The following is a 23,565-nucleotide window of genomic DNA, read 5'->3' as shown; positions in this document are numbered from 1 at the left end:
GGGATGCAGTGGGTGGGGGGGAAGAGCTGGGCTGGTTGTGTGGTGCAGTGGGGGGAGGGGATGAACTGGGCTGGTTTAGGGATGCAGTGGGGGAAGGGGAGATTTTGAAACTGGTGAAGTCCACATTGATACCATATGGCTGCAGGGTTCCCAGGCGGAATATGAGTTGCTGTTCCTGCAACCTTCGGGTGGCATCATTGTGGCAGTGCAGGAGGCCCATGATGGACATGTCATCAAGAGAATGGGAGGGGGAGTGGAAATGGTTTGCGACTGGGAGGTGCAGTTGTTTGTTGCGAACTGAGCGGAGGTGTTCTGCAAAGCGGTCCCCAAGCCTCCGCTTTGCAGAACACCTCCGCTCAGTTCGCAACAAACAACTGCACCTCCCAGTCGCAAACCATTTCCACTCCCCCTCCCATTCTCTTGATGACATGTCCATCATGGGCCTCCTGCACTGCCACAATGATGCCACCCGAAGGTTGCAGGAACAGCAACTCATATTCCGCCTGGGAACCCTGCAGCCATATGGTATCAATGTGGACTTCACCAGTTTCAAAATCTCCCCTTCCCCCACTGCATCCCTCAACCAGCCCAGTTCATCCCCTCCCCCCACTGCACCACACAACCAGCCCAGCTCTTCCCCCCCACCCACTGCATCCCAAAACCAGTCCAACCTGTCTCTGCCTCCCTAACCGGTTCTTCCTCTCACCCATCCCTTCCTCCCACCCCAAGCCGCACCCCCAGCTACCTACTAACCTCATCCCACCTCCTTGACCTGTCCGTCTTCCCTGGACTGACCTATCCCCTCCCTACCTCCCCACCTACACCCTCTCCACCTATCTTCTTTACTCTCCATCTTCGGTCCGCCTCCCCCTCTCTCCCTATTTATTCCAGTTCCCTCCCCCCATCCCCCTCTCTGATGAAGGGTCTAGGCCCGAAACGTCAGCTTTTGTGCTCCTGAGATGCTGCTTGGCCTGCTGTGTTCATCCAGCCTCACATTTTATTATCTTGGAATCTCCAGCATCTGCAGTTCCCATTATCTCTGATACTATTTAAACCTCTCCAGAAGTCTTTTTTTCTGCAATAACTGTTCTGGAGACTGCTTGACTGCTTTTGTTATTTGTTTAAGCCTTTTTCACTTAAAGAAACCTGCACCCTCACTGAACTTCTGGATGGCTCTGTCTGTCTCTAAAGGGAAATCACTTAGATCTCTGTTTGTCTCTGTCATAGGACACCTTGGTACTTGACAACAGCCTTTTATTATAACTCTTCTACTCTTGTATTTGAAAACAATGAAGTCTTCACCTCAAGCCTTTTTTTAAAAGCCTCATCTAAATGCATGTAAATAAACTTCTTACAATAAGGCATCACACATAGAATTCAAAATGAAATTAAAACATACTTCTTAATGAACACAATATAGAAGTATGAAACTAACTTAAAGTTACATATGGTTCTGTCCACTTCAGAACCCAAAGGTGACAAATAATATGAATTTTTCATCAGCCTTCACCATAATGTGTGATGGTTGACAGGAACAAGCTTGCCGGGAATGCTTTTCACAATTTTACAAACATATTGATGCTCAATGGCTAGATTTACTCATATATAATGCTCGTGGGGATAAATTATCAGATGATAATCATGGGATTATACCACCCACTACCCCCATACTCCTAGAAAACAGTCAACACCTTTTGACTTAGAAAGTGCAATTCCAAATTGTAAGATTTTCAAGTGGTTTATGTACCTAATCATGCTTCACACAAAAAAAATTGTTTGGATATTTATTAAGTACACACTTACTGTAAGGTAAACAGTGAATTCCTGATACTTGGAATGTTCTGATTTTCCAACGACAAAATGGAATGCATGCTGTGGTCGATGAGAATTAAGGAATAGCGTTCTCTCAATTCCTCCTTTCTGCTTCAGTCTGTCTAGCTGAAGGTTAGCATCCAGAACTTAAGAAAAGGGAGATGTGAATGTTTTTAAAGATAGCATCACAAGCTAGATAGAGAATATTTTGCTCTTATTGTCATGTGTTTAGGAAGTTTTGAGTTCAGGAGGCCACACAAAAGTTCCCAACTTTAATTCTGAAGGATGTCGATAAAGGTTAAGACAACCAGTTTTAAAAACTATAAGGATATAGGTTTTATCCTATTTTTGTAAAGCAGTGCTTAAATAGTTGTATAAAAGCATTTTTGGTATCGTTTTACAACAGTGCGCATAAGGATTTTATGCAAATAATAAAGCAGTGTCTGACAGATGTGGCCTTAACCATCAACGTTCTTGGCTTAGACTGATTGAAATTTATACCTCAATTGTAACCGGATTTCTGTCCATTCCATGTCCATTTCTGTACATAATTATGTAGTGCTTACCTACTGTATCTGGAATGCCATGGCCTGACACAGTTGCAGAAACTCGCACAGTGAAACTGTGAAAAAAGGAGGAAAATAAAGATTAGCATCAAAAACAAAGTTGTTGGAAAAGCTTAGCAGGTCTGGCAGCATCTGTGGAGGAGAAAAAAAGAGTTAACATTTTGGATGCGGTGACCCTTCCTCAGAAGAGTAAAGATTAGTGTACTCGTTTCTAAATGGACTGAACAGTTGGAATTGTTGGGAGGCAGTAGTGTAGTGTTGATATCTGTAGGCGAGAAATCCAGAAATCCAGTCAAAGATTCTGGAGACATAGTTTCAAAGCCCATTAGGGGAGATAATGATATCTGAACTGAATAAAATCTGAAATCACAAGTTAGGGCTGAAAAAACTCCTCTGGCTCACTAAAGTCCTTTAGTGAAAGAAATCTTCTATTCTTACCTGGTCTGACCCACGTATTATTCCAGAACCACAATTAATTACACTAAATTGTCCTCTGAACAATGTCACTCAGTTCCAGATCAGTTAGGAAGGCAATAAATGTTACCCCAACCAATGACACTCACATCACATGAGTGAAAAGAAACTCCTAAGTGTATAATTAAACTGCTGTTCACTCCATCAATTTATCCAGAATACATACCTGCAAACTACTGACTAGGAAAGCCTTTCAGGAATATTACCATGGATTTTGCAATAGAAATAATGGTAGGTTATCAGTACTCAATGTTGCTAAGGGGTAAATTAGAAAACAGTCTGAGTATTTGCAGTTAAATTTGCAAGTAAAAGAAAGCTTCTGAAACGTGCCTCTGCAGAGAGATGATATCCAAGCACATGAAAACTTCCTTCATGTGTTGCTGGAGTAACATACGCATGCTCTTAGGGAGTTCCAGGATTTTGACCAGGCAACAGTGAAGTTGTGGTGATTTGGTTCCAAGTTGTTGCGTGGCTTAGAGGAGCACATACAGGTGGTGGTGTTCCCCTGCATCTGCTACCCTTGTCCTTCTAATGGTAGAGCTTGCAGGTTTAGAAGGTGCTGTCAAAGGAGACTTGGGCTACTGAAGTGCATCCTGTAGAGCATACACTGCTGCCAATGTGCAACAGTGCTACCAATGGGGGTAAAACTTGGGCATTAGTTCTGAGACCACGCGCTCTGATTTCAGACTCTCCCATGAGTGTAAACATGCATTTACTCTGCCAAGTCCTTTAAGAGTCCTACATGTTTCAATAAGATCACTTCAGATTCTCCTAAACTCCAGTGAGTAGAGTCCAATAACCTACCTAGCCTTTGCTCATAAGACAATCCCTCCATAGCAAGGATCATCCGAGTAAACCTTCTCTGACTTGTCTCCAATGAAATGATATCTTTCCTTAAATAAACTACTGACAGTACTCCAGCTGTAGTCTCTCCAGCATTTTCCAGAACTGCAGTAAGACTTCTTTACTCTCCTACTCCAAACCCCTTGAAATAAGGGCCGACATTCCATCAGCCTTACTGATTACCTGCTGTATCTATGCACTAGCATTCTGTGTTTCATGTACAAGTTAATTTGATTTACAGCTTTCTACAGTTTTTCTCCATTTAAACATATTCAAGTAGGGCTGATAATGTGGCTCAATTACTCTGGCATAATGTTATCTCTATCCAGATTAAACTCCACAGTCCAAAGATGTGCAGGCTAGGTGAATCGGCTGTGCTAAATTGCCCATAGCATTCAGAGGTGTTTGGGTTATAGGGGGATGGGTCTGGGTGGGATGCTGCAAGCGGCGGTGTGGACTTGTTGGGCTGAAGGGCCTGTTTCCACACTGTAGGGAATCTAATCTAATCTAATGTTCGATTTGTTTGTTCTCCCTTCCAAAATGAATAACTTTACATTTTCTGACACTGTACTCCACTTGCAAACGTTTTGCCCACTTACGTAACCCATCAATGTCTCCCTGTAAACTGTTTGTAACCCTCTCATAACTTGCCTTTCTACCAATTTTTGTGTCACCTGCAAATTTGGCATCAGTATATTTGATTCCTTCCTCCAATTGCTGGAATAATCAAATATGAAAGAAGAAACACTGTCTTTTCTGCATACAAGTCCAAATCAAGAATATTTTGAACAGTTCCAGTGCCTTGCATGTTGGCCCTGTAACAGATTCAATGCAGATCACCAGGCTGAGACTAAAATAAAAGCAAAATACTGTGGATGCTGGAGATCTGAAATAAAAAAGAATTACAAGGATCTGACAACACCTGTTTGGAAAGTTACCATTTCAAGCCCAGCCATTTCATTATCCGGTGACAATGTTCCAATGAAGAGTATTAATAGACTCAAAATGTGAACATTGTTTCTTTCTCTGCAGATGAGTTCCCTGGAATTTTGTTTTGTCATCACGAGGCTGAAATCCCAGTTACTGAAAGAGGCCAGAACAACCTAAATTGATGGCATGGTGGCTCAGTGGTTAACACTGCAGCCTCACAGCACCAGGGACACGGGTTCAATTCCATCCTCGGGTGACCGTCTGCGTGGAGTTTACACATTTTTCCCGTGTCTGCGTGGGTTTCCTCTGGGTGCTCCGGTTTCCTCCCACAGTCCAAAGATGTGCAGGCTAGGTGGATTGGCCATGCTAAATTGCCCGCAGTGTTCAGGGATGTGTCGATTAGGTGGGTTATAGCTGGATGTCCCTGGATGGGATGCTCTGCAGTTCGGTGTGGACTTGTTCGGTAGAGGGGCCTGTTTCCACACTGTAGGGATTCTATCATGATAGCGAACTGGGATGTTTTACTCTCGGAAAACAAAGACTTCATCTTGGTAATTCAAGACACTAAGATAGCCAGAGGCTTTTCACCAGGGCAGGATTGACTGCCACGAAGGGTCATAGTTTTAAGGTGTTAGGAGGAAGGTATAAAGGAGATGTCAGAGGGAGGTTCTTCACTCAGAGTTGTGAGCGCATGGAATGGTTTGCCAGTGGTAGTCGTGGAAGCGGAGTCATTAGTGACATTTAAGCGACTGCTGGACATACACATGGACAGCGGTGAATTGAGGGGAATGCAGGTTAGGTTATTTTATTTTTGGATTAGGATTATTCCATGGCACAACATTGTGGGCCGAAGGGCCTGTACTGTGCTGCACTTTTCTATATTCTATGTTCTATAAAAAATGCATTCGATTTTCTCCAAGTGGTGAGGCTACATGATCCAGGCACACTTCAGAGGATCAGAGGACTTCAGTATAAGAACACAGACCTAGGTTAGAGACTGTGAGATGCTTCATACCACACAGAGTCATCAACCTCTGCCAGCAATTGCAAGGAGTAGGGTTTGCTCAAATGTGCAAATAGAGAATGGAAGAGTTCATATGAGTGACAAAATATTTATGTATAGAAGGTAGCTTTTGTAGCTGTTGTTGTGTCATTGATCACCACAATCTCCTGGGATGTATTTAATTACTTTCAATGTTCACAGAGGAAATTCCCAGAGCTTTTTTTCCCCTAAATTGGCTGAAGGGTTTTCTTCCTTTTCTTTTCACAGGAGGTAGCAGATTGGGGGAGGGGGTGACAATGTGCAGAAGTTTACCTCATACCAAGATGGGACCAAATCAATCGATCAGCTAGTCTTTCCAAACCTTTTTCACGAGATTGATTTTTCACAATGTGAAAACTTTTATGAAGTTCTATGTTATAAAAAACATTGTTCTCTAAACTCCAACCCATCCAGATTTATTCCAACTGACAATTATCCTGCCGAGCCAAACCTAACATCCTCAGTTGGGCAAAATCAGTGAAGAATTGTTCCCTGTCGCCTTTGGTCGAGATGTACTGTGGCCATTTTCTTGTGTACAATGTATGACTGAAATGTGCCTCAGCTGGAACCCACACGGAGTCTACACTGACTTGTGACCTTCATCAATCACTTCCCTTCAGAGGAAACTATTTGTAACATTCCATTTACTAAAGTTTAAAAGGCACTCTTGGGTCTGTTCACAGCATTTAGCCTAGTTTCCCTCAAGGCAATTACAAGTGCTGACTCAATATTCATTCACCCAGAAAGCAATCCAGAAAGATACAAGATCACCAGAAGCAAGTAACATTTTCACCCTGTTAGCTATGGATGAGATATCAAATTTACTCTGAAACTGGTGAGAAATACATTTGCAATATATGCTGTAACCAAGGGAATTTATAGATGCCAAATGCCACCTTAAGGGTATGGTTTCTTTTGGCTGCTATTCAGAACTGTACAGAAAACATCCATGTTGCTCACACAGCTTCAGTAATCCAGTTCAGTGACTTCAGTAAGCTACACTATGGTGCTAGGTTTCCACAGAAACACACATGCTAAAATTTATGACTGAATGGATGGTCAATATATTATTCTTCAAAAAATGTATATCCATGAAATATGCAATCACTGTCTTGAAAATTACTGTGTATCTGATACTACAGATGGTTTTGAAAATTATTTCAAATCAAAATCATGGAAAGTTCTCCCTAATCCCAGTTATATTGCAGTTTCTAAACTGACAAATCCACAGAAGAGCAAGTTCTCAGTACCTTTTGAAACGAATGTTTCGCTACCTCCATACCAGAGAAAGCCACTAACTGCCTCTTCCATTCTGGCATTCAATTTACAGAATTTCTTTTGCCCATTTCAAAACTCCCAAAATACACATCAACAGACTCTCGGTGCAAGGTCTTGGTGGCCCCAGAGATGCTGTAATTTATCTTAGAAGATCAGAAAAACATTCACCATTGCGCATTTTTTACTAATCATTTTCATGTGTTCCATAGCACCCTTCATAGCACGGAACAGCTGCTATTATAAAATGGAATTGGGTAATAAATGAAACAATTACTTTAATTTCTGCAAATAATCCTCCCTATGCTTTACTTGCAAACATTTTGATCTGATTTGCAGTGTTTGTTTTTCTAATTTGTTTTCACAAATCAGGTTTAATGCAGTAGAACTATTTTTTTTATGGCACTGGTTACCATAGAATCTTAGGCTCTGGAATGGGTCACATACAAGTGCTTTGCTGATCAGACATTTAACATTTCATTTCTGACATGAAACAAGCTGATGTAGCTATAAAACCTCAACATTACACAAAATCCCCAGGTCAAACATCAAATGTAGAAACAAATTGTGCAAAGTCAGAGCGTCAATAGGGCAAATCAGTTTTACGGTCATCATCACTTCCTTACCATGACACCAAGGTCTCTGATCCCAAAAGCTGGCAGCTTTTATTCTCTGGGTTTATTATTGAAGGGCTCAGGAGTAGCTGTGCATCCACTGTCACAACAGGCCGAGCCCTGCATGTGAAGAATAAAGATTTTATGGTCTTTGTCAAAGGAAGCACTGACGGATTGCAGAAAAATATCTAATTATATACAGCCAAAACAGTAATGGATTAATTGATACTTTTGCACTGTTATTTCAAAGATCATTGTTCTACACCTAATAGAGAAAAAAACAACAATATCAGGTTTAGACAACATGGCTGCCTTGGACAATATTTTTTAAAGTTTTTTTTAACCAAAGTAATAACACTTACCAATTGTCCCAACAAGTTCATTAAGTAAGTGCAAAAGGAACATGTGGGTTGATACGATGCACTGTGTCTGACACACACAGAGACATATGGGATGTGCCGATGTCTGGTACACACGACACACATGCAGATGCCAATGGTTGTTGGTGGTAGCAATGAGATGGGAGCATAAGGTGGTAAGATTTGGTGTAGAACAATATCACTGGAGGGAATGGGACGTTGACAACAAATGTTGGATAATTTGTTTCCAGGAGGAATGGGACAGGATTAAAAGCGATGGGGATTGCAGAGTGGAATGGGAATGAGTTGCGGATAAATGGGAACGGGGATCATTTGAGAAGAATGTAGTGGATGGAATGTGTAGTTGCTATAATGAGGTCAGCCAACTGGACCTCATAGGATATGAGTTCCCTGATTGGGGCTGTTAACCTGGTCCAATTAGGGAGCCCTGGCTGACAGATAATGAGGAGTGTCAGAGATTTGGGCATTAAGAACTGACTCTAAAGAGGCAGTATTAGAGTCAAGGATTTTTCTTGTCTAAATAAGGGGTGACTTGATGATGGGATACCAGCCTCTGCAAAGTTATTTCAATGGTGATGACAATAAAGTACATTACTGAAGAAACTCATTTGCAACAGTCATCCTTGAGTTGGGATAAGCCTTTCTTGCATCATGCCATTATTTGGGAAGCTTGACTTATTCAATCCTGCTGAAAACTGAGCCCAGTATTTAGAAAGAATGTATTATTTTTCCAGGCAAACATCATTGGGGTAGATGAAAAGCATGAGCAATTCTCCTGATAGCCTGTGGAGCTGTAGCTTTTTCCATTATTAGGAGCCTTACATTCCCTGAGGCACCAGATACTAAAACCTTTCAAGAATTGATGGACATAATTAAGGAATGTTATGATTGCAAGACTCCTCTGAGATGTTATTATTTTTACTCAGCAATTCGAGAACCAGGGAAATCCGTATTGGGGTTTTTGACAAGGTTAAGACAACTGGCAGAGGCATATGTCTTTGGTTTAATCCTTCATGAGATGCTGAGACACTCTTTGGCATATGAGATTAATGATGTAGCCATTTAAAAGTGCCTATGAGTTGAAGCCCAACTGGACTTCAAACAGGCACTACAACTGGCTTTATCATTGGAAAAAGCAACAAGTGAGGCATGAAAGTTGCTGGGTATTCTGATCGAAGTGGATATCCTTGCCAGTCTGACTAAGCTTGGAGAACACTGCTTGAGAGAAAGCAATTGTAAAGCCTCACTCAGGACGTATCCTGAACAGAGGGACTATAGGTTGCCCCACCACAAAACTCCAAATCAAAGCCAACAAAGGCCAAACTGTTAAAATTTTCTTCAGGATCTGGTCCGGAAAACTCATTGGGCTCCAAAATCAGTACAACTGGTGCTGCCCATTCCATAAGCTGTACTGGTTTAATGATTTTTTCTGATAACTTGGAGTACTTTTATAGGTCTTTTTGTATGCAAATTGTAAAACAATACAAGTAATACAAATAGCTCTTCATAGATACAAAAAATGTTCATATTTTGGATCTTTAAAATTTATATTAACATGGGATCCTGTTTGTTAATTATATATTTGTAAATTGGGGACTGCCTGTTGACATAAGCGAGTGCGATAGAGTTGCGATTAAGGAGACATGGCTGCAGGGTGACTAGGGATGATAACTGAACATCCAGTGGGATTGAATTCTGAGGAATGGCAGACAAAGAGGAAAAGGAGTTAAGTAACATTGCTAGTTAAAGAGAACATTAACAAAATAATGAGAAAGGAAAGGAGCTCCAAAGGTGCGGAATCTGTATGCATAGAGCTTAGTAACATCAAGGGGCAGAAAACAACTGTGGGGATCTTATACAGAACTCCAAATTGTCATGGTAATGTTGGGAAAGATATTAAATGTGATATTAGAGATACAACCAATAAAGGCATAGCTATAGTTGAGGGGAGGTGACGGCCTAGTGGTATTATTGCTTGACTATTAATCTAGAGGCCCAGATAGTGTGCTTGGGATTCTGATTTAAATCTCATCTCTCTGCAGATGGTGGAATTTGAATTGGTGAACAAAAGTCTGGAATGAATAGTCTAATGATGACTATGAACATGTTGTCAATTGTCAGGAAAATCCCATCTGGTTCACTCATGTCCTTTCAAGGAAGGAAATCTGCTATTCTGACTTGATTTGGCCAAAATGTGACTCCAGACCTACAGCAAATTGTTAACTCTTAGCCGCCCTCTGGACAGTTGGTGATGAGCAATAAATACTAGTTGAATGGATAATCAAAAAATTGGGTAACTTTAAGCTGCATGTAGATTGGGCAAATGAAATCTGTATCAATGCTAGAGAGGAGGATTTTTTATAGTGTGCGAGAGGCGGTTTTCTGAATCAATGAGTCGAGGAACCAAACAGAGAACAGGCAGCCCTAGATTGGGTACTATGTAGCTAGAAAGGAATAATTGGCAATCTAGCTGTGAGAGGTCCCTTGGGGAAGAGTAACCACAATATGATAGAATTTTTCATTAAGGTGGAGAGTGACGTAGTTGCTTTTGTGACCACAGTCCTGAAACTAAATAAAGGAAACTGCAATGGTATCAGATACGATTTTGCTTTGGTCAATCAAGGAACATTAATTAAAGGGTTGACGGTGGACAAGCATGGAGACTGCATGGAGGAACCACAACAACTGTTCATTCCCGTCTGGCGCACAAATAAAATGGGAAAGGTGGGACAACCTTGGCTAACAATGAAAATTAGGAATAGTATTATATCTGAGGAAGGAGCATACAAATTGGTCCAAAAGAACCCAACAGACCTGATGGTTGGGATCAGTTTAGATTTCGGCAAAGGAGGATAACTGAATTGAGTAAGATGGCAAAAATAGAGTACAAGAATAAGGTTGCAGGAAACATACACACTGATGGCTAAGGCTTGTATAGATACATGAAAATAAAAAGAACAATGAATACAAATGTAAGGCCCTTTATAATCAGAAACTGGGGAAGTTATAATGGGGAATAAAGAAATGGTAGACCAATTAGATACACACTTTGGCTCTGTCTTCACAAAGGAGGACACAAATTCCCAAAAACGCTAAGGAACCACATAGTCTAGTAAAAGATAGGAACTGAGGGAAATCAGTATTGGTCAGGAAATGGTGCGAGGGCATTTGATGGGATTGAAGGCCAATAAATACCCAGGACTTGTTAATCTACATCCCAGAGTACATCCGGAAGTGGCCCTAGAAATAGTGGATGCATTGGCAGCCAACTTTCAAGATTCTGTGGACTCTGGGACAGTTCCTATGAATTGGAGTGTAGCTAATTTAACTCCATTATTTTATAAAGGATACAGAGAGAAAACAGGGAGTTATAGATCTGTTAGGACGACAGTGGTAGTGGGGAAAATGCTCGAGTCCATTATAAAAATGTAATAACAAGCAGTTGGGGTTGCGGGGTGGGGGGGGGGGGAGTGTGAGTTACAGGATTAGGAAGAATCAGCGTGGATTTACAAATAGAAAATCACACTTGACAAATCTATCGGAATTTTTTGCGGATACAACAAGGACAGTAGATAAAGGGAGGCAGTGGATATGGTTTGCTTGGGCTTGTAGAAGGCTTTTGATAAAGTCCCACCGGAGAGATTAACATGTTAAATTAGAACACCTGGGACTGGGATAAGTGTGCTGACATGGACAGGGAAAGGGCTGATAAATAGGCAACAAACAGTAGGAATAAACAACTTTTTACCAGGTGGCAGCCAGTGACTAGTGGGCTGTTGCAAGGATCAGTGCTTGAACCTGAGCAGTTTGTCATATACATTAATGATTTAGATGAGGGATAGGTACATTGATGAGAAGGGTTCAGAGGGATATGAATCAAATGTGGGCAATTGGAACTAGCTGAGTGGGCATCATGGTTAGCGTGGACCAGTTTGGGCTGGAAGGTTTATGTTGTGTATTACTCTATTTCTGCCTCTACTTTTGCTCATAAGGTGAATGGCACTGGGCAGGTCTTGAAGAATCATGGAATTGCTTCCTAGTCAACATGTAAGCTGGCCTTGGCTACTCTGATAGTCCCTAGACCTTGCTGTAAGACCTCCGGTTATTTAATTAGGACTTCATTCAGGCAGTCAGTTTCTCATTGAAATATGTTACACCAATCTAGGTGAGTCTCTCTTCATCAATTTTACCCATCAAACTGTGCCCAAGTCTTCTACTAAAATCAGTAGCAATTGACTCAGCTGCTTTTTATAAGAGACTGGAACTACAGCTGAATGAAAAATATTTTAGGAAAGTTGGCCAAGTGAAATAGAACATAGAACAGTGCAGTACAGGCTCTTCAGCCCTTGAGGTTACACCAACCTGTGAAACCAATCTGAAGCCCATCTAACCTACACTATCCCATTATCATCCATATATTTATCCAATGACAACTTAAATGCCCTTAAAGTTGGCGAGTCTACTACTGTTGCAGGCAGGGCATTTCATGCCCTTATTACTCTCTGAGTAACGAACGTACCTCTGACATCTGTCCTATATCGATCACTTAAAGCTATGTCTCCTCCTGCTAGCCATCACCATCCAGGGAAAAAGGCTCCCATTGTCTACACTATCCAATCCTCGGATCATCTTGCATGTCTCTATTAAGTCGCCTCTTAACCTTCTTCTCTCTGACGAAAACAGCTTCAAGTCCCTCAGCCTTTCCTCATAAGACCTTCCCTCCATACCAGGCAACATCCTGGTAAATCTGCTCTGCACCCTTTCCAATGCTTCCACATCCTTCCTATAATGCAGCGACCAGAACTGTACGCAATACTCCAAGTGCGGCCGCACCAGTTTTGTAGCTGCAGCATGACCTCATGGCTCTGAAACTCAATCCCTCTACCAATAAAACATAACACACTGTACACATCAGCAGTAATTCTATAGACAAAGAGGATATCTATATCCTTCAGGGTTTCAATATGCGAACTCAAATGGATAGGACTCTGCACAGGCATGGAGACATGAAGGAGAAATTACGACTCTTGTTACAAACTAGAATCCTAAACAAATTTGTCATGGTGGAAGCTTGGCCACTATGAAGCTGCTGTCTTTAATGACAGGGACTGAAATTTTAGATTTCAAGGGAGCAGAATCTTGATGAGGGCACTGCTGTTGATGTGGCATACGTGGATGTCCAGTAGATATTCGATAAAATGCCACACAGCAGACCTGTGAGCAGAGTTGTACCTCATGGAATAAAAAGCAACGTGTATGCAGAACTGACTGAATGTCAGGAAAGAGAGAGAGAAGCTGTTAATGGATAACAAGGTGTACAGCTGGATGAACACAGCAGGCCAAGCAGCATCAGAGGAGCAGGAAAGCTGACGTTTTGGGCCTAGACCCTTTGTTCTGAAGAAGGGTCTAGGCCCGAAACGTCAGCTTTCCTGCTCCTCTGATGCTGCTTGGCCTGCTGTGCTCATTCAGCTCTACACCTTGTTATCTCAGATTCTCCAGCATCTGCAGTTCCTACTGTCTCAACTGTTAATGGGTGATGTCTTTTGGAATGCAGAAAGATTTGTAGCAGGGTGTGTGTTGGGACAATTCCTGAAAAATTTAAATGACCTAGATAGGTCTTGGTGAACAGGGCACAATATGAGGGATTTGATGACAATGATGAGCTGGCATGGACAGCAATTGAGTCCTTGATCAAATTGGCCATGATGTTGTTGCATGCCAGGCAAGCTTGAGGAACCTACTCCCTTATTTTGTGATATTTGGCCAATCCTTCCAAGAGGTAACACTTTACTTTAGTCACTTACCTGTAAACTGCAACTTTGCTAGCTCCAAAGGCACCAACCACTAGGTCTGTAAAAAGACGATATGTAATTGCATTAGTACCTGAGAAAAATGGGAGATTATGATCTTATAGACTCTCTGACCTTAAGCAGTATTTTTTTCTATTTGATCATGAGATGCAGACATTGCTGGCTAGGCCAGCAATCACTTTCCTACCCTTAGTGCCCTTGTTAAGGTGGAAGTGAGCCACCTTTTGAACCACTGCAGTCCATGGTAGCAGGTACATCCTCAGGGCTGTGAGAAAGGAGTTACCCACAGTGATATACTATATTTAAAGATGAAAAGGTGCAAAATTTTAACTGGAAGTAAATTCAGTATATGAGCTAAATGTGGAATGACCTATGAAGTAATTGAGTCGGACAGCAGTGACAATGATAAGGTTGTCAATTAATGCAAATTTTCCCCTAACTTCTGCCAACTCTGAGTGGTCTGCCTGTTGCACGATGTGGCCCTGTGAAAATTGCTGCATAGCAATACATACATACATCTTACTTGTTAGTCTCTTGGTTCCTCACTGGCACATTGAAGAAGATGACAACATAAAACTTTGTGACATTCAAAGGGATTTATGAGGAAGAATGAAGGCTTCTTTAAAAATCCAAAGGATGAATAAAGTATTTTATAATTAGACTGTTTAAAAAATGTTAAATATGAGTTATAACTTATAAGATGAGAAAATTGTCCTTTAATAGCTAAAGATTATAAAATAGTGCTGTTCTTAGTACTTTACATCAATCTCAAATATCACAGAGGAAGTAAATTCTGAAACAGTAGAAGGTGGGGTGAGTGACATTATGATTGTTAAAAGGATTTTTCGTTTTGCTAAGTTATTTAAACTAACAGAAGGGAGAACATCCAAGTCTGGTTGGAAGCACGCTGGGTTCCTAAGAGAGGCCAATGGAGAGGCCAATGATGAAGCCCTTACAAGTAGACTTCAGTATATTATTGAATATCGACTTGCATAATGAGAAGATGAATATAACATCTATTTTTATAAAGACTGTAGAGTTAATTCTGGTAATTATAGGTGACTTTATCTTGGAAAAAATTCGAAATTTTATTTAGTATCTAAATATCACATAACTAGATGAAGAGAAAATAGACTGAAAAAGCCAACACAGATTTCAAAAATGGGAGATTTGCACTCATACAACGCCTTTAGCGACTGCAGGGTAATCCAAAATACTTTACAGTCGATGCTTCTGAAGTGTAGTCACTGTTGAAATGTGGAAAATACAGCAACCGAATTGCACACAATAAGCTTCCAGAAGCGTCCATGTGATAATAATTGGATAATCTGTTTGCCTGATGTTGATTGACAAATTAAATCAAAAAATAAATTAGAAATAAGAGCAGGCAAATTTGATTTGGACCATGTCTTTCCTCATGCAGACATCCTCACACAGAGGGGAAAAGTCAACATGGACTAATTGGGCCAAATATACTGTTTTCATAACGTATTTCTAGCTCTTTTAAAAACAGTAGGAAACAAATTAACTAAATTAAAATAAATTGCTAGTTCTTAAAGGGGCAATGGATGGAATGAGTTAGCTCTTTTAAAAGTAGTTAATTTAAATCAAATTGTATTAAATAAGCCAAATCAAACTAAATTGAACCAGACTAAAAGCATGCTCAGCTCATAATGAAACACTGACAGAAATCAAGGGGGCAAATTTAAATTACAAAATTCAAATTCTGTCACAAGGAGGCTAATGAAGTAGAATATGCTACAACAGCAGAAATATTGTTCCCAGGGGAAATATGTCATTCAGACCTTAAATCTTGGCAAGCTGTTATTTATATCAATGTTCATCTCACAAATTCCACTGGAAATTCAAATCCAGAATAAGTACCACTACATTATCAGACAATTAGCCATGGTTAAGAATACACTGTCTACACTGATAATAGTGCAACTACATGGTGTGGGAGGCTTGGTACTTAATGTTAAGGTTATGCTACAGTCACCTTTCCAATATAGGGGATGCCAAATAGTACAAAACCTATGTATACTTCATAATAAAAAAATTTCACTGTTGAATTGGATTGACTTCACCTGACGAAGGGGCAACATTCTGCAAGCTTGTGATTCCAAATAAACCTGTTGGACTATGACCTGGTGTCATGTGACTTCTGACCTTGTCCACCCCAGTCCAACACTGATACCTCCACATCATGAATACGAATATCTACATGTCATTCTTAATCAAAAGGTGGAAGAGATTAAACAACAGAAGCTAAGGAGCTACTTTGAACAGGAGTATTCTGAATAATATGAAGAGGTAAAGGAGCTGAATGCATGATTACATTGAAGAAAGGCGTTAGCTCCTGAATATAGCGTTGGGTTGAAAATTAAACGTTAAGATTTGTGGCGGAGTTCAATGTGAAGCAGATGTAAAGTATTTGTGTAAGGTAGATTTTTCTTTAAGTATAATGGGATTCTGCTTTCCAATATTTTTTGAAGTGATACCTCTTAATAAAACAGAAATACAATACTTCTTTGTTACAGATGATGATCCATTTTACAAGGTCAGTCTCTAAAATCTATTTTAACAGAATGAAATTTGGCTAATTTAATTCCGCAGAGCCACGTCTGGTTCTTGCATCTGTTATTCACTTATAAAGTCAGGGAAATCTGCTAATAAGAGATTAAAACAATTAAGCAAAACCCCCTAAAGCATTTCACGTAACAAGATTATTCCTGTTTAAGTGAGATTTTTTACAGCAGACCCAAAGAAAGGGAAAAGTAGAAGGAAGACAACACAGCTAATGTGAGTACTGTATTCAATTACTGGTGGGGAAGTCTGTAAAAGTAATCTACTGTGCTTGAACACAATATCATTTTTCTATTCCACAATGACTTTCTTGAAACTTGAATCTGATGTTTAAATTCTGACTTCCACGTCTTAAAAATAGCACAACTTGACCTGAGTAAATTTTAAAAGTCTGAAGTCATTTGATACATTACCGTTTTACCAGCAAGTAGAGAATACAGGCACTAATAACTTAATAAAATTTGCAAAAATAACTGTTTCACAAAGCAAGACTTATTTGAAGGAAACACAAAGGTTTATTGCTGATATTGCCTTACTATCATATCAAGCCACAAGTGCTAATGCATGAAGGATGCTTAATGGAATTATCTTTGAAGTAATGTCAATTATATCAGGCAGCTTGTGTCCACAAGTAATTGTTTAAAATCACTAAACTTCAAAAGCACTGCCTCACCTTCACTCCCATCATACTGTCTGTTCATATTTTTTATTATTTTTGTTCTTTCCCAAGTTTGCTGATGACAAAACTGGGGAGGAATTGTTGTGAGGAAGTTGCAAGGAGGCTTCGAGTTGATTCAGAAACATCGTGAATTTTAAACACATTGCATATGCAGTAATACATGGCTAAATGTGAAGTTATGTACTTTGAAATGAAAACAGAAGTGTATTATTTAAATGGTTATATGTTGGGAAGTGCAGTGTGCAAAGGGATCTGGGTGTCCTTATATTTCAAACAATGCAAGTACTGTAAGCAAACAGATGCCGCAAGCAATTAGGAAAGCAAGTGATATATTGGCCCTCACTGCAAAAAGATTGAGTTCAGAAGTAGGGATGTCTTACTGCATTTAAACAGGACTTTAGTGAGACTGCATCTGGAGTATTGTGTGTAGTTTTGATCTCCCTACCTAAGAAATGATATACTTACCATAGAGGAAGTGCAGCAAAAGTTCACTCAGCTGATATCTAACCTATGAGAGATTGGTTCCATTGGGCGTCTATTCACTAATGTTCAAAAGGAAGACAGGAGACCCAATTGAAACTTATCAAATTCTAACAGGGCTGGACAGAATAGATGTGTGGAGGATGTTTCCTCTGGTTGGAGAGTCTAGAATTAGGGGTCATGGTCTAACGATATAGGGCAGACCATTTAGAACCGAAGTGAGGAAAAATTTCTTCACTCCAAAGGTAGTGAACCTGTAGAATTCTTTAACACAGAAGGCTGTGGAGGCCAAGTCATTGAATATGTTCAAGAAAGAGGTAAACACATTTTTAGATAATAAAGGCATCGAGGGGTATGGAGAGAAAGCAGAAATATGGCATCAAGGTAGAGGATCAACCATCATCAACTGAATGGCAAGGCAGGCTGAAAGGACCGAATGCTACTCCCGCTCCTACTTTCCATATTCACCTAGATTTCCTTTACATGGAGTACATCATAGCATGCAAGGAAGATAAAGTTTGTGCCATGAGAGTTTTCCAATTGAATATTAATTGTAGCGGCAGAACTGGTTAACGTGGCAGAAGACCAATAATTGTTTAGTCGGCTGATGATTCAACCTTGTGATGTTAATTAGAGGACAATGTGTGCCGCTTGTCCAATAGAGTCATGGACTGTTCCCTTTCCTTCTCATTTGCTGCAGTGTCAATGCAAAATCCATAGTCACAAACGTAAACAGTGCCAGCCAGTGTTTAGGTTGAGCTTTGTATCAGAGGTTGACGGCACCAGGCTTGTATCTCTTCTTACTACCATTCACTTATCAAATTAGCACAGAATCAAATTGCCTTCTGTAGCTTTGAAAGTTTCAGTTTCTCCAGCTCTACTGATTTTCTTTCTGCAGGGTATACAGAGTTTGATTTGATTTTCACTGTCTGAAAAGTAATCCGGCAGTCTGCCAGATTAATGATAATGGCCATCAGGGATAATTTATTTCAAACAGCATAACACATTACAAGTTATGAAAGAGAAGTTACAGCAAATCAGCTGAGTTCTGCATGTGCAGAGTGCAGACCCACAGCAGATTAACTGCCAGGCTGAGTCACAACATTGTATGTACACAGCTTATGGAGTCGTTAAAGTGAACTCTCCCAAATGGAGGTTATACATGTTACAGAGTTGATCGCCTATGAGCTGATGCATTTTCGAAGATCAAATTCAGTTATGAATTATACAATAAATGGCAGAACCATTAGGAGCATTAACATACAGAGAGCTCTGGGTGTACAGGTCCACAGATTCCTCAAAGTGGCAACATAGATGCATAAGGTGTTCAAGAAGGCAGACAGCCTTCATTGCTCAAATCATTAAATATAAAAGTTGGCAAATTATGTTATAGCTCTACAAAACTTTAGTTTGGAATATTGTGTGCAGTTCTGGTCACCACACTCCCAGAAGGACATGAATGCTTTGGAGACGGTGCAGAGAAGGTTTTCTAAGATGTTGCCTAGTCTGGAGGGTTTTAGTTATGAGGAGAAGTTGGATAAACTCAGACTGTTTTCACTGGAAAGATGGAAGTTGATGGGCGACCTGATAGAGATCTACAAAATTATGACAGGCACAATTGGGGTGGATAGTCAAAGGCTTTTTCCTAGGGTGGAAAAGTCATCTCCAAGAGGGCACAGGTTCAAGGTGAAAGGGGGAAGGTTTTAGGGAGAAGTGCAGGGAAAATCTTTCACCCAGAGAGTGGTGGGACACACTGTCAGTGGAGGCGGTGGAAGCAGACAAGTTAGCAATATCTAAGGTGTATCTTGTTAAGACACGTGAAGATGAGGTGAACATAGGGATAGAAACTGTGCACAGGCAATAAGTAGCAGGTCTAAATAAGGAACAGGAATTGGTGCAGGTTTGGTGGGCCAAACAGCCTGTACCATTTGGAGGACAAAGGTAGCAGATACATAGCAACACCATCCTGCAAGTTCCCCTCCATGTCACTCATCATCCTGACTTGGAAAATACCATCATGCCCTCAGTGTCGTTGGATCAAAATCCTTGAACTTCACCAATAATGGTATTGTGGGTCTGCCTGCATCAAATGAACTGCAGTGGTTCAAAGAGACAGAAAGTGTCACAGAGTCACACAGGAAGTACAGCAATGCATACCTCAACACTTGGAGCAACGCGCTGTATCTCTTAACTAGGTTACAGGTGTCAAGGCGAGACTCGGCAGCGGAAGTTGCCTGTTCAGTGGGTTTGTTAATGACCCTATTAGCTGCACATTTTGTATCATTAATATATAGCTTTCTATTACACCACAAACAGACTAGACACCGAGAATTGTTGATATGAAACTCACTGCGGGTGCCTCGTGACCTCAGTCAACATAGTGTTGGGCTGGAGGAACACAGCAGGTCGTGCAGCGTCAGAGGAACAGGACAGTCAACGTTTCTGGTCTGGACGCTTCGTCAGGCCACATTGTGACCTCAACTCTGTGCCAAAGGACCTGCATGTTGGACACTGGACATCTACATCTCAGAGGATGCTCCCTGAGAAGAACCACACCCACCTCATGTTCATGGGCATTGGCAATGATAAAAGCCAGCATCTAAGAACTCTTATTACATATTTCCGTTACACTTACCAAACACATCTGCACTTCGGGTGCAGCAGTAACTATTATTGTAATGATGCGGCAGGGACAGTGTGAATGCAGGACCATGCACCCAGATCATGGAATATTTTAGGCTGCATCATCAGACTGTTTGCTTGCTGTCTTTGTGTTTGTGCTTTGAGCCTACCTGGGTGCTCACAACAGCTTTGCCTTTCCTTTTTGCACCTGACCCCTCATCCAGAGATATCAGTCTCTCTGTACTGCTGTGCAGTTTAACACAGTCAGACAGGAAGTGTGGAAGTTTGTCAAGGTTGTCAGCAGTCTTAAGTTGGGATGAGGGAGCTTGCCTTTGGTCAGGAGAACCTGGCATTGTATGATCAAGAGCAGCCTCCAGTACCAGTCCAGGGGCTTCAAAATGGTTAGGCAGCCACTTCAGACTGTCAGAGTAAGAATGCTCTCCACACTAGGGGTGAAGAGCTATATGTTGGGCAACCCACTGCCCATCCTGTCACTAACTTTCCCATTTATACTGGTCGAGTGGAGAATACACGTAGCTGTGTTTCCCGCAGGTGGCTGAAATTGCACAAATCTAGGTGACAACTTTTGACCAGGCCGGCATGGTTTGTGTCGAGGCCTCTACCAGGTCTTGGGGAAGACGAGGTCCCAACTCTGCACCAACCCATCTGGCAGGAACGTCGGGTCCCTGCCCACAAAGCAGGATGTCAATTTTCCCTTCTATCCAATGCCCAGGGCAAATAACAGGAACTGTGCAGGGCATCTCTGGGTTGACAGTACTTGTTCAGGTGCACAATGAGCATTTTAAGGTAGCATCTGCACGAAGAATACTAGTCCACTTGCGATGTCCTGGCAGTAGCGAGTTGTTCTGGGAACGATGAGTGGTACGATGAATCTAGAATCAGACAAGATGGGTGCTAGAAGGGCATGTAGGTCATGAGGCTAGTTTGATAAGATGTGGCAAGAAAACTCATTCGGCCTCACAGAGACAAACCATCCATGAAGCTCGATGCAACTGATGCTCAGCCAAAAATCAAAAGACGCAAGATTTATCCCAATGTTACTACTGGGACTGACACAAGATTAAAAATTAAGGTAGGGATTGTAACTTTCACATTCGTTTCGAAAGTAATACAGTAAAGCAGACAGCCCAGCCACAAGATTGGCCAGATCGGGAGCAGTACGTGGAATCAGGATCTGATCATGGCGAGCTGTAGTCAGGGGCCTGGGAGTATGCAGGGAAAACAGGATTTTGTCTTGTTTTGCATTTTTTAACAGCCATGACCTCAGATGAAGAAATCCAGATAAGATGCTGGAGTAAAGGAATCCTATTTTAAAGATTTTTTTTTCCAATCTGCTTCTCATAAACTCTGCTCTCCTCTCTTTTATTGTTCTCACATTATTTGCTCGCACAAGTGTTCCAGGCAATTAGCCAGAAAAAAGAAGAATGAGGACGCTGTCTACTCATGGACGACTCAAGTTTGGTAGGGGCTGGCCTGATTCAGCTGGCAGGTTTATGGAGTTTTGCTCTTTTGAAGTATTTTATTTATTAATGTGCTTACTGTGTTTGGAGCTTTATTTTTAGAATATATTTGTATATGGTGGTGGGGGCACAGGGGGAGGTTACATGATAGTGAGAGACTGTGTTTGGAATTTTTTTTGTATTGTGTCTAGGCTGAACATTTTTAGATTGAAGTTTTTTTTCCAACTCCCTTCAATGAGGTTGGTTGCTTCATGAGTATGACAATATTACTGTTGCTGGGTAAGCTGGAGGCCCTTTGACTTGGTGTCAGATCTCGAGGAAGGGGATATTTCTGCCACAGACAGAGATTGCTAGATCTTTGTGAACAGCGCTTTTCAAGGTCAGTGGTAAGCACACTTATTGTGCCAATGACTGCAGAGCCTTTTGAAGCACTGGGTTTCAAATGCCTTGGGAATGGACTTGGGTACAACAGTGAGGGCTCAGGACTGAGGCACAACTCAGCTGTACATTAGTAGATAGTGGTCCCAAATAGCGTGGTACCATCCCATCTCTACCCTACATTAATGGATTAAAATTCAGTCCCTGAATAAAGATTATCACCAAACATTTGCAGAAAATAAAATTCCATTGTTCCACTTTGTGCAGTAACATGCTTCTAACCTTTAATCAAAACCCCAAAACCTTTACTTTGTCACCCTCTTCAAAATGTCATTTGGGTTTTATACAAACAAACAAACACACAAGAGTTTACAGTAACTTCTACAACCTGCTCATCACACAATTGAGAAATCATCAAATGTAGGCAAACTCAAAAGAACCACGTATTATACAGAAAGAAGACGAAAATCTGAGCTGAGCGGATCCCCACCCTTGTCTGCCTTCAGGAGAGACCACTCTCTCCGCGACTCCCTTGTCCACTCCACACTCCCCTCCAACCCGACCACACCCGGCACCTTCCCCTGCAACTGCAGGAAATGCTACACTTGCCCCTACATCTCCTCCCTCACACCCATCCCAGGCCCCAAGATGACCTTCCATATTAAGGAGATGTTCACCTGCACATCTGCCAATGTGGTATATTGTATCCATTGTACCCATTGTGGCTTCTTCTACATTGGGGAAACCAAGCGGAGGCTTGGGGACTGCTTTGCAGAACACCTCTGCTCGGTTCTCAACAAACAACTGCACCTCCCAGTCGCGAACCATTTCAACTCCCCCGCCCATTCCTCAGAAGACATGTCCATCATTGGCCTCCTGCAGTGCCACAATGATGCCACCCGAAGGTTGCAGGAACAGCAACTCATATTCCGCTTGGGAACCCTGCAGCCCAATGGTATCAATGTGGACTTCACAAGCTTCAAAATCTCCCCTTCCCCCACTGCATCCAAAAACCAACCCAGTTCTTCCCCTCCCCCCACTGCATCACAAAACCAGTCCAGCTCGTCCCCTCCCCGCAATGCATCCCAAAACCAGCCCAGCCTGTCTCTGTTTCCCCAACCTGTTCTTCCTCTCACCTCCCACCTCAAGCCGCACCTCCATTTCCTACCTACCACCTCATCCCGCCTCCTTGACCTGTCCGTCTTCCCTGGACTGACCTATCCCCTCCCTACCTCCTCAGCTATACTTTCCTCTCTACCTATCTTGTTTTCTCTCAATCTTCAGTCCGCCTCCCCCTCTCTCCCTATTTATTCCAGTTCCCTCACCCCACCCCCCTCTCTGATGAAGAGTCTAAGCCCGAAACGTCAGCTTTTGTGCTTCTGAGATGCTGCTTGGCCTGCTGTGTTCATCCAGCTCCACACTTTGTTATCTTGGATTCTCCAGCATCTGCAGTTCCCATTATCATGGAGAAATATGGTATATTTCCTTTGACTTTCCTCATTTTTGGTGCCTATGTACTGCCAAATCAGAAAGAAAAAAGCACTAACAGCGTCTGGTCTGAAGAAATGTAGAACAGGATGCAGTAAAGCTATC

The 23,565-nt window shown here is 41.5% G+C and overlaps 1 protein-coding gene across 1 annotated transcript in view; it reads right to left on the bottom strand.

Annotated features, from left to right (window-relative positions):
- The window catches only part of itga8 (integrin, alpha 8), a 231,149-nt gene that overhangs the window by 119,795 nt on the left and 87,789 nt on the right, over positions 1-23,565 (bottom strand). The window contains exons 14-17 of the mRNA XM_048522032.2: positions 13,741-13,786; positions 7,569-7,676; positions 2,379-2,434; positions 1,804-1,958 (exon numbers count right to left, since the gene is read on the bottom strand). Of these exons, the coding sequence (XP_048377989.1) occupies positions 1,804-1,958; positions 2,379-2,434; positions 7,569-7,676; positions 13,741-13,786 (365 nt within the window). The remainder of the gene's footprint in view (positions 1-1,803; positions 1,959-2,378; positions 2,435-7,568; positions 7,677-13,740; positions 13,787-23,565) is intronic.

This window comes from Stegostoma tigrinum, chromosome 2, assembly GCF_030684315.1.
Source record: "Stegostoma tigrinum isolate sSteTig4 chromosome 2, sSteTig4.hap1, whole genome shotgun sequence".
In the NCBI taxonomy this organism is placed as follows: Eukaryota; Metazoa; Chordata; class Chondrichthyes; order Orectolobiformes; family Stegostomatidae; genus Stegostoma; species Stegostoma tigrinum.
The sequence above is the reverse complement of the archived record's forward strand: the minus strand, read 5'-3'. Positions and strand labels throughout refer to the sequence as shown.